General features: G+C 32.9%; 1 protein-coding gene across 1 annotated transcript; it reads left to right on the top strand.

Moving 5' to 3' along the window:
• Positions 1-1615: 1615 nt before the first annotated feature.
• Positions 1616-6126, top strand: LOC120088920 (uncharacterized mitochondrial protein AtMg00810-like). The gene is made up of 6 exons (XM_039046359.1): positions 1616-1711; positions 1900-2186; positions 2371-2551; positions 2919-2947; positions 3407-3480; positions 6041-6126. The coding sequence occupies exons 1-6, from the start codon at positions 1616-1618 to the stop codon at positions 6124-6126; spliced, it is 753 nt and encodes a 250-aa protein (XP_038902287.1).
• The last annotated feature ends 6393 nt before the right edge of the window (positions 6127-12519 follow it).

Below are 12519 nucleotides of genomic sequence, written 5' to 3'. Positions count from 1 at the left end.
ACAATCTTTTAAGTGTTAGGCAACTTCTCCTAAGAGGACATGATATTATCTTTAAAGATAACATATATGAGATTAGAACCAAGAATGAAAGTCTCATAACGAAGGTATGCATGACTCACAACAAAATGTTTCCAATTAAAATATGCTATGAGAAGCTTATTTTTTTTAGACTTTAGTAAATGACTCTTCATGGTTGTGGCATTGTCGATTCAGACAACTAAGTTTTGACACTTTATCTCACATGTGTCAACAACATATGGTGAGAGGAATGCCAAATATTAAAAGGAAGATCAACTTTGTGAAACATGTATTTCAGAAAGCATCATCGAAATTCATTTCTGACTGGAGGTTCTTGGAGAGCATCAAAACCTCTCGAGCTTGTCCATACATACTTATGTGGACCCATGAGAACCATTACACATGGAGGTAACCGTTATTTTCTCACATTTATTGATGACTACAGTCGGAAAATGTGAATTTTTCTGCTAAAAGAAAAGAGCTCTACTTTCGAATGTTTCAAGACATTCAAAGCAATGGTAGAAAATGAAAGTAACTTGAAATTGAAAGCATTGTGTTCGGATCATTGAGGAGAATATATAGTCTTTGCAGATTTCTTGAAGGAAAATAGAATCAAGCATCAGAAGACTATTTGAAGAACTCCTCAACAAAACGAAGTTGCAGAGAGGAAAAATAGAATAATGATGGAACTTGCAAGAAGTATGTTGAAGGCCAAGAAGCTTCCAGATCAATTTTGGGGAGATGTAGTAACTTGTGCTATTTATCTTCAAAATCGAGCTTTAACTAAAAGTGTGCAAGGTATTACTCCTTAAGAAACATGGAGCGAATTGAAACTGACTGTTAGTCACCTAAGAGTGTTTGGGTGTATTGCTTATTCTCATATTTCAGAAGAGAAAAGAGGTAAACTAGATGATAAATCAGAAAAATACATTTTTGTTGGGTATAGTGAGAATTCCAAGGCTTACAGATTATACAACCCTGTAAGTAAGAAAGTTATTATTAGTCGAGATGTCAAGTTCGATGAAGCAAAATTCTGGCAATGGGGTGCATGAAATGAAGACCAGAATCCATTACTTGTTGACATGAATGGCAAAGAAGATGCTCGAGACTTGGAACTTGAAGAGACTTAACCATTGACTTCACCTTCTTCATCACACTCCACAAGTGATGAAGAAACTACTCCAAGGAAGACAAGAAATATTCAAAAGATCTATAATACTTCAAGAAGAATACAAGATGATGAACATGCTAATTTTTCTTTATTTACAGATGTTGATCCTATATACTTTGAAGAAGCAATTCAAGATGAGAAATGGAAAGATGCAATGGATCAAGAGATTGATGCAATTAGAAGAAATGAGACATGAGAGTTAGTCAAATTACTAGAAAATAGAAAAGCTCTTGGAGTCAAATGGATCTATAGAACAAAACTGAAGCAAAATGGAGAAGTGTAGATTACGAGGTCAGACTCGTAGTAAAAGGTTACAAACAAAAGTTTGGGGTGGATAATGAAGAAGTTTTTGCACCAGTAACTCGCTTGGAGACTGTTCGATTGATGTTCGCCCTTGCAGCACAAGATAACTAGAAAGTTCATCAAATGGATGTCAAGTTAACATTTCTACATGGGTATTTAGAGGACGAAATTTATGTTGAGCAACCCCCTGGTTATGCCAAAATTGGAGAAGAAAATAAGGTATGCTGATTGAAGAAAGCATTGTATGGGCTAAAGCAAGCACCAAGAGCCTGGTATAAACATATCAATGATTTTTTCTTGAAGGATGATTTCAAAAGATGTCCATATGAACATGCTCTCTACACCAAAGAAGACGAAAATGGTAATTTCTTGATGATTTATCTATATGTTGATGATTTAATCTTTAGGGAAATTCAAACATGATGATTGACGAATTCAAAGAGAGTATGAAGAAAGAATTTGAGATGACTGATATGGGTTTACTTCATTACTTTCTTGGTATTCAAGTTAAACAAGGTGATAATGAGATTGCAATTTCCCAAAAGAAGTATGCAAAAGATTTGTTGATAAAGTTCAAAATGGAGAATGCTTATTCTGCTAGTACTCCTATGGAACTGGGTTTAAAGTTAAGCAAGCATGATGTTAGTGAAGCTTTTGATGCCACCATCTATAGAAGTCTTGTTGGAACTTTAATGTATTTAACTACAACTAGATCTGATCTTATGTTCTCAGTAAGTTTATTGAGTAGATTTATGGCATCACGAAAGAGAAGTCATTGGGAAGCTGGAAAGAGAGTTCTTAGATATATTCTTGGAACTGTTGATCATGGAATCCACTATAAAAGGAATGTGGATAATGTTCTTGTTAGCTACATACAGTAATAGTGATTGGGGAGGAAATATTGATGATTTCAAAAGTACTTCTGGATATGTATTTAATATTGGTTCTGGAGCAGTTTCGTGGGCATCAAAGAAGCAGGATGTTGTAGCATTGTCAACAATGGAAGCTGAATACATTTCTTTGTCTGCAGCTAGTTGTCAAGCATTTTGGCTTAGAAAGGTACTACATGAACTGAAGTGTCCTCAAGAGAAAGAGACAATCATGTTCTATGACAATAAATCATCAATTTCACTTTCGAAGAATCCATATTTTCATGGAAGAAGCAAACACATACAGATCAAGTATCATTTCATCAGAGAATTGATCAAAGATGGAGAAGTATATATCAAGTATTGCAAGACACAAGATCAAGTTGCAGATATATTCACAAAAGCATTAAAGACAGACTTATTCTTGAAAATGAAAGAGAAGCTCAGAGTCAGGGAAGTCTAGCTTAAGGGGGCATGTTAGAAATTAATAAGCTAGATACATTATGGATAACACATTCCTAGATACATTTCTAATTTCAAGATACATGCATTTCTAGATATATGTAATTGTTCAAGTACATGAATGGTATGTATATATGTACTTCATTTATTTTGTGTATTTTAGGAAGTGTCTCTTGAGTACTATATAAAGAGTTCATTTCCCTCATTTGTATGCAAGAGAAAAGAATAAAAAATCAATAGAAGAAAATTGAAGTTTAAAAAGAAACTAAGTTTCAAGAGAACAATATTCTTCTCTTGTGCATTCTTGAGTTTTGTAAAAGAACAAGTTTCTTCTTTTAAAAGTTTGTAAGATTTAGAGTGAATTTAGAGTGGGCTCGTCAATGCTTTCAACATAGTATTGTGTGATATTTGATATTTGAAGCTCACAATATTGTGTTTATATATCTTGGTGTATACAGGTATTGTGTATATTGTGTGTATATATCACAATATTGTGTGATTTTTGATATTTGAAGCTCACAATTTCAACAAATTTGAATCGTTGAAATTCCTGGTATTAATTATTTCTCATTGCTTAATGCAGGTATTGTAAAACATCAAAAGCTATTTTCCAGGATTTGCACAAAGTTTCCCATGTCGTTGAGATGGGTCAAATGGGTACTTACTTAATTTCCCTTCTTTTAGTTCTCTCCCTGATTATGAAAAGTGGCAGTAACAACTCCTTTATTTACTGTAGAATTTGTCTTCAATATGTTGAAATTGAATATGCTTGTTTATTCCAATCAATTTTATATGAAAATCTTGTTCTGGCTTATTCAGTCCACGCTATGAAAATGTTGGAGTATGATATTACAGTAGATATGTGCATTCTTGAGATTTTTTGAAGCTCAAGTGTGTTAACTAGAATGGCTTACCTTTCTCTTATGTTATCCCTTCACTTCATTTGCTTCACTTCTCCTTCCATTTATTTTTTTGTTTTTTTTTGTTATTTTCTGATTCAGCTCTTTATTTGAAGGGACTATCTAGTTAAATGATTGAAAAACCAAATTTAGAGAAACCTAGAAATAAGAACAACAAAACTATAAGAGTAAGAGAACCTGCTTTAGTATTGCCTCCAACCTCTCTAACAATAATGATTACCGTTACCTACAAGTACAATATTTATGTATCATGTCCTATGACATGATCCTTTGTTAAAGGCTTCGGCAATTTGAAATCGAAAGTTTTGTTTGGGGACCTCCTATTGTTCTCTCCACGTTGTTTTATTACTCATAACCTAAAAGTTAATTAATTTATAGAATTTGGCTCTTTATGCCCTATATGATGGCAATGTGGGGAATGTCCTAAACTCACAGTTTGTAAATGTTTTTAACATATTCGATTTATCAATAAAAATTTTGTTGAGTGTTTTATTCAATAAATTACTATTGATATTGTATTCTTTTATGAAAATCCAATATTAAAATCTATGGCTATAATATGAATACTTGAACTTTATGTGATAACATAAAAGAGGATCAAGTTTTAGTATGTAGCCAAAATGGTCTATAAGTATACAGATGAGATTGGGTACCTCATCCTGGTGACACTTTTGGATGTGGCCCATTTTATATACTACTACAAATGATGTGATCCAAAAACCATTCATGTAGAGACATGTGAGTTAAGGCATCTTGTGCAATGAGTTTGCATAAAATCAAACCTCAAAATAGTCACTTTTATTTATAACAACCGTTTACTGTTAAAACTGACTATCTTAAACTCAATGACCTAAGGTAACTCGATCTTAATCCTGAGCTAACTATGAACTTCTGTTTATTCGGGAAGATCCTTTGATCTGCGTAGGTGAGAATAGTCCAACAACATTGCTCAATAAGCCTCCCATTTTTGGGATAAGATCGAATAGATAGATGGGGACATAGTTTTGCAATATAGAATTCACTCCTACCCGATTTAGGATTAGCAGATAAGTTGTTCTCTGAAGCACTAATGCCTTGTCTTGAACAATGGGACCCTGACATCTCATGAAAGAGAGGGTCCGGATTTATAAAATCAATTGTTCAATGGAGGATCAGTGGGAGCTTAAGGAGCGAGATGTATTTATAGGGGTAAAATAATAATCTTTGACCCAGCAGTAAATATGAGCGACTTGTGAAGGATTGACTACTGATTATGGTTAAAATGGACAGAGATATATCTACAGTGAGGAGAGTGCAACTATCGAGCTAGAGTGGAATGTCTTGGTAGTTAATGAATAGTGATTAATTCGGTTTAAAAAGTTTAACTAATTAATTACAAATCGTTGGAATTGATGATCTATAGGTCCATAAGGTTCCTCTACTAGCTCGTAATTTGGATTAGTAAATTGAGTAAACTTGATGAGATTTGAAATTAGGGTTTAGAATTTGAAATGTTCAAATTCAATTAGGGTTTCTATTAATTGTATTCGATACAATTGAAATGTTTAATTTTATCGAAATTAAAATAAATTGGAGAATCAATTAATATTTAAATTAAATTAAATTCATTGTAGTGAAATTGGTATTTTATTAATTGAATATTAGATATTAAATTAACACAACTAATTAAAAGGTTTAATTAATTAGTTTTATTTAAAATTAATTAATTGTATTAATTTTGATAAAACTAATAAAATAATAAATTACTTTATTTGTAATTTTATTTTAGAAATCATTTGTTAAAAAAAAATTTGAAAAAACCAACAAAATGGAAATTTTCAAAGTTGGAAATCTCCACTATGGTGCAAGCATCTTATTCATCCAATTCCACTGAATTCATGAAGAAGAAGTTGGCCTTCATGCAAGCTTTGAGTTTCCATGATGAAAGCTTTATGAATTAGAGTGTTGGTCTGAATGATTAGCCAAACATTCAGAATTTCTACAAGATTTCTTCAAAATTCGAAACCCTCTCTCAACCCCTCTTTAGTCTTCATCAAAACCAGCTCAATTTAGTGTTTTCACCATACAATCCTTGCGAGAGAATAGTAGAGAAGATCTTCGTGGTGGTCTACTTGTAGATTGAAGCATCTTTACGTGGAGCTCAACTGGGTTTTGAAGAGGTTTCATTAAAGGTATTGTGTTCAGCAAACCCTCTTCTGTAATAGTTTTTTTTAAGCACGTTTTCAACTCAAAATAAGTATAATTAGAGTGCTTATTGATTCTGATTTTCTCCACTACATGTTAATTTACTCTATCAGGCAGTGGCATTCAAGATGCTCTTAGTGCACCTGTGGGAAGGCACACTGTACCTCAAGTGTTCATAGATGGAAAACAGATATGGTAATTGGCTTTTCTTTGGAAACTTATTGTTTGTAATATATTTTTCTCCCTAGTACTTTTTAACTCATTGAGACCTTGATTTTCAGATACTGTTGAAGCATATGAGAGTGGAGAGTTGTGTAAACTCCTGGGTATTAAGGAATAGGATAAAGTCCATCTTTCATCTTTGTAATTGTTATATGGCAATTGTTAGTGTTGTGGAAATTTGTTTGTGTTATGGCAGGGCTTTTAAATTTTGAAACAAAGCATTATCAGCTATACCAGGTATATCTCTTTACCATTTTACCTTTTTTTTTGTTTAAGAAAGATGTTATACTCATATAGTTAAGTGATTCATAGGGCTTAGTTCAAGTAGTTGGAATAAACAACCATTGACCAAAGCAACTGGTAAAGATTTTGAGGTCGATTTTATGTGGTTTCAAGTGTTTCGTGAGAGGGTCATGTTTCAGGTTGGTTTGCTTCTAATTCTTGAAATTGTTTGTTTGTGCGGTTGAATTTTCTTCATTTTCTTCATCTACTTTGTTTGGGGTTATTTTGTTCTCTTATTTTTTTTCATCAAGATCTTGTGTCTTTTACCATTCTGATTAGTGATTATTGCATAAGCTAATTGGCTAAAATGGAGAAGTAATCTTGTTTGTTGTCTTTATTGTTATCAATTGGCTTTAACCCTTTGGATATTCTTCTGTTGAAGTTTTATCTAGACATAGATTAGTTTGGCTCTTGCTAGTAGTACTTTAATTGGAGACAAATCAAAATCTAAGCTCCTAAAAGTTAAGAAGACGATTTTTTACTTTTGGATGAGCATTACTAGAGAGACATGTTTAAATATTCTCTGGTTCTTCTTTTAGAAACAATTCTCTTGAGTCTTCTACCATGAATTACCTTGAAATAGTTGTATTCTGTAAATTCATTATGACTACAAATTTTGAGAGCTTAGATCTTCTACAGTTAATTTTTTTTTTTTCTCTTCACAGTACTTAAAGTAATTAACTCAATTTTGGTGGATTCTTTCAATCCTAACTTCTAAGTTGTTCAAATTTAGCATTTACCAGTACAATATCAAGTACATAAGATAAAGAATGATAGGATATTTCCTTTTTTTTTTTCTTTGAATTTAAAAATATGACGGTGTCATTGCATTTGATTTTCTTCTTTGCATCATGTCTCATACTTTGATGGATATGAGCCGATGATTAATATCTCTCTTGGCTGGTAGACTTAGTTCCAATATTCATCTATACGACCATCAATTCTTAAGGTAGAAAGATATACAATTTCAACCTTTGCAAGACCCATCCAGGTGAGGTCTACCTTTGTATTTTTTTAGGGCTTAGAAATTGGGTTTTTTCTTATAGGTTGTCTTCTATTTATTCAACTATTGAGCTTTTTTGTTTTTCAGATGCAAAAAAGGAGTAAATATTTGGTATTGCTGCCTCTTTATGCTTTTTGTTGAGGAACTCTAGATCCAACACATTATGTATTCGAACTATAGTTTTGATCCTTGAAAAATATCTTACTTGTGAAAGGTTGTTGGTTGTAAGTTTGGACTAATTCGAACCCTCAAAAGTAGACAACCAGCTCTCTCGAACTTTTGACTTTCGAGATCTATATATCAATATCAATGTAACTTGTTGATAGGTTAGTTAGCTAAAAAATTTATCATTTTCTTTGTTGTGAACTAGTTAATTTTTGTTTATTGAAAGCTAAGTTGTTTTAAATCCCGAACCCTAGCTTCCCTACTTAAGTGTGATAATTAGTAGGTAAAGTAAGATTAAAAGTAAGTTAGTTGTTTTAGGGAAAAGTTTGAGAAAAGGGATAAAGAAAGTTCTACGTGTTGAAATAGGGCTCTTGAGTATGTTAGGAAGCACTTGGTGAAGGAAAATTAGCTAAGTGTGGAAGTCAAAGTGGCCAGCGTTGGGATCTTGATGTGCTAGTCAAAAGCCATAAGAGGTTAGTTGGGATGGATTGTGCATGCGGCAAGGCAAGGCCATAGGCGAGGGGTTGTGAGGTGTTGGCCTTAAGCCAGGCGATGGGCATGGCCAAGCGATGGCAAAGGCCCATGAGTTGAAGGGGTGTCTTAGGCGATGGAAAGTGTAAGCGAGCAAGGCTAGGTGATGCTTAGGCAGAAGACATGCCAAAGCATGCGTTGGTCGATAAGGCATGCGGCCAAAGGGGTTGTGTGAGTGTGAGTGCAAGGTGCTGGGTATGCATTAAGGTGCGCGACTTGAGGCTATGAAATGCTAAGGTCGATGGGCAAGTCAATGCCAAGACTAGTGGGCTAAGCAATGAGGTTTGTTATGCATTAGAAGGGTTGAGCCATGCGTTGAGTCTAGGCAAGGTTAAGTAAGTGATATGGCAAGGGAGGTTAAGCGTTGGTCTTAGACTAAGCGATGAGCAAGATGGATGTATGATGGATGCTTGGGGTGATTGTTGAAGCAACCATGTGACGAACTTAGTATATACACATATAATAAGGTTGTTATTATATGTATAATTATTATTAATTTAATTTTATTAAATTAATATTAATTAATTAAAGGAAGAAAATTATAACCTCTCTCCCCCAATTTCTCTTAGCCAAATACGTGATGAGAGGGGTCAGAGAGAGGGATGGTGCTCATTTATCTTTCCCATGGAACATTGAGAGAAGAGTTCTCTCTAGAAAAAACGAAAAAGAGAAGGAAAGTTCATCTCCTTCCTCTCCTCCTCTCCATCTCCTCCCCTCTTCCAAAACCCTAAGGTAAAGCTTACACCTTCAGTCATTCCCAATCGCTAAGGAGAATATAGGAGCCTCTATTTGGTGGTGTCCCTTTTGGATAAGAAGATCTGTTCGTGACTTGTTCGAGGGATTGTTGAAGAATAGTCTTCAAAGGTAAGGGTTTTTGAAACCCTAAGTTTTCCTTTATTATTACATGCTATAATTTATGTAAATGCATATCTTGTTCTTGATTTACTATAAAACTCACATTCAATGAAAAATGAATTTGGAAAAAGCTTACTTCCACTCATGGTTCTCTCCTCATAGAGTTCCTTCACTTAGGACCTATGCGTTGAGATTGAACATTCTTGGGTGTTAGGAACAAAATGACAACAAGATAAGTTAGGTGGCTGAACCAAATGAAATCTTGGCCAAACCAAGTAGGAGGTGGACGCATACATGTATAGGATAAAGAATTGGAAGAACCTCAAAATAGGAGGTGGTATGGAAGTAGGTGGTGGTACGATCAGATGAAGACACTCCAAAAGTTCACAAGGAGGAGGTGGCAATCTAAGACATAAGTTTAGCATGCAAATTTAAGTATAAATAGGAAGGGCTAAATCTAGAAGGATGTTTTGGGCATTCTACTCGTGCAAATGAAATGATTCTAAAGCCATCTAAAAGCTAAGTAAGCCTAATTGATGAGGTAGGGTTGCCAGAATAAATCTCCTAAGGAATCAAGCTGAAATATGAAGAATTTGCAAGAAGGGTTGACACATACATGGAATGTGTTAGTGCGCGACTGGATGAGTGCATGAGGCATGCATTCAGCAAAGCGTTGGGCTGTGCGGGCATGTGCTGAAGGCTTGGATGCATAAGGCATGTGATGGGCGCATATAGTGAGCGTTGGTAATGCAAGATTGCCGCATAGCAAAAACTTCAACCTTAAAGGAATTTCTAAGTGTTGGACACATAGAAGGGTTGACACTAATAGGAGAAGCTTATCGACCTTAGGAGGATTGACCAAGGCTATAATGGTCATTTCCCCAAAAGTTAACTGCACTGCTGCTTTACCACTCAAAGACTCCGACTAAAAGTAAACTATAGGTGTTGGTTCTGATAATGTCTGTACATATGTTTTGGTCATATAGGGACTTGTTTAGTATGTTGAGGCCCATTGAGACTTGAGTTTGTATATGAGTTGTACATATGTGATAATTGTAAAACCCTATTGATGTTAAAAGTGTTAAAAGTTGTAGTTGCTTAATAAATGTATGATTGTATCAAAAGTTTCCTAAATAGGTTAAGCAGGTCAGTTAGGTAGTAAGTACTTCAAAAGGGTTGGTAACTGCTGTCGTCACGTTTTCTTCCAAGTTGAAAGAGTAATTTGGGAGGGGGTGTGACAGTTGTTTACCTACAAGCAATTAAGATTTTATTTTCTGCATGTATAGGTAAAATAGAAATATATTGATTTGCACATGCATGAGCAAAAAGAGAAATATATTATATATATATTATATATATATATATTATATATATTAAATAACAAAACGATGCCAAACATTTAATATCGAACAATTACTAACAAAATGTAGGTGAAAAACCGACATTGAAAATAATGTTCAATGTTGGTTAAAAACCGATGTCTAAAATAATATTCATTGTCGGTTGAAAACTAACATTGAAGATAATTGGCAATGAAATTTTGGTCATCTAGATTTAAAACTGACATGAAAGACAACCAATATTGAAGATCTTTTATAACATGATCTTTGATATCGGTTTTCAACCGACATTGTATTCCTCTAATATTAGTTTTAAATCAACATTAAAGTCTAATTTTGTAGTAGTGAAAGAGTTAGAGAAGAAAACATTGTGAATTTTATAGTGGTTTGGTCAAACTTGACTTATATCCATTTTTTCAAGCACCTCTTAGGATTTTGATTAGAAATCTCCTTTAACTCTTTTCATGAATGAGAGTCAAACTACCAAATTGTTTTTTTTTTTTTTTTTTGGCGTGCAAGAACGAATTCGACATATCACGATCCAACTGTTACAATATTCTTGAAGCTTTAATTATAGACAATAAACACTCTAAATAGAGTGAGTATACAAATTTAAGCTTACAATATTTAATCCTCCCAATACAATCAAAATATCTCTCAAGAACAAGATGAAAAGAAAGAAAATTGAGAGTTTTGAGAGAGATCAATAATGGTGCCTTTTAATTTGCAATTTTTGAGGATTGTAAAGTGTAAAAAGTTTGAAATAATTTTGGGAAGATGAAGTATAAAAAGAGAGGAAAGTAGGATAAAAATGGGATTTGAAGTAAAAAGAAAAGGAAAATTAAATATATATATATATATATAAATATATATAAAGTACCTTTACGGTAGTCTATGAAAATTTACATTTCTTTTTATTTTATTTTTTTAAAAAAAAACACAAGTGGCCATTGGTCACTTTACCAATTTTCATATTCCCTTTTTTTAAATATAATTTGCTAAACATTTTCTTTTTAAAGGAAAATCAAAATCCAACCATTGTAAATTTAAAGTCCCATATGTCACTCACACATAGCTCCAAGTGATACACTCTAATTAGACCAATTTCATGATTTGGTCGCCACGTCACCATCTCGAGTACTTTTCCATTATGCTTCTTTCAACTATATTTTCTTTGTTTAAACTCCGATTTGGTTGATTTGAAAGTGTCGGAATCATTATTCCGAACTCTATGCTGTGGACTATTCAAAATAATAAAATTGTTAGTAAAAAATAAAATTTGTTATCATCAAAATATTAATTAATTTGAGATATGGGTCAAAAAGCCAACATGAGAAAGAAGCAATTTGAAAACAACTTATATAGAAACTCCCATATTTTTTTTTTATATTCATGCTCTTTTTTTTTTTTTTTTTTATTTATTTATTCAGTTCTTACATCAATTTTCTCAAATCGGATTCGAAGCTTTAAGTTAAAGCATAAAATCTTCCAAAATCTCCACCTAAACTTCTTAAATATATTGAATCGCCAAATACAGAAAGAGGCGACAAAAAAATATCATATTTGATCATGGATAATATTTTTAACTAATCACAAAAAAAAAAAAAAAAAAAAAAACTAGAACTGCAAAAATGATCAACAAAGTTTTGGTTGCTAAAAGTAAGAGAGTATTGAAGAAGATTGGAGCAAAAGTAGAGAAGGATTAGACCATAGATTGAAGTAGATGAAAGAGGAAAATAGAAAAGAGTTAGACCAAAGATCCAACTATATACTAATGCTAAGGACATGTCTGTAACTAGATTTTTCTTCGAGGGTTAATAGTTAATGCAACTTTTGAAAGTTCAACAAAAATTTTAAAACAAGGTGCTACCATCTCCATAAGTGCATTTTTTAAAACTTTTTCCTAAAGTTAGCATTAATGAAAATTTGAAAGTTTAGGTCTATTTTTTTGAAAAAATAATTGTTGAAGTTATTCCGTAAATAATCTTCTTTTTTAGATAAATAGTTTTATTATTTTGAAACAAATATAATTGGTTAGAAATAACATTGGACTCGAAGCATTTAAAATTAGGGCTGCTTAAATTTTGGCCCAAATTAATTGCACAAATAGAATAAGTTCAAAAGAATTGTAAATATGGAAAAATTTGACTTCAACCCGTAGTAAAAGACCAAAAAGCCCACCCGATTCTTAAAG

This window comes from Benincasa hispida, chromosome 10 (genome assembly GCF_009727055.1).
Source record: "Benincasa hispida cultivar B227 chromosome 10, ASM972705v1, whole genome shotgun sequence".
Taxonomy (NCBI): Eukaryota; Viridiplantae; Streptophyta; class Magnoliopsida; order Cucurbitales; family Cucurbitaceae; genus Benincasa; species Benincasa hispida.
This window is presented reverse-complemented; position numbering and strand designations above follow the sequence as displayed.

Coding starts and splice junctions, on each gene's coding strand:
- LOC120088920 (XM_039046359.1), top strand. CDS start 1,616: ATGGATGTCAAGTTAACATTTCTACATGGGTATTTAGAGGACGAAATT. Junction 2,187..2,370: donor AGTCTTGTTGGAACTTTAAT/GTATTTAACTAC, acceptor AGCTACATACAG/TAATAGTGATTGGGGAGGAA. Junction 2,948..3,406: donor ATTGTTCAAGTACATGAATG/GTATGTATATAT, acceptor TGCTTAATGCAG/GTATTGTAAAACATCAAAAG.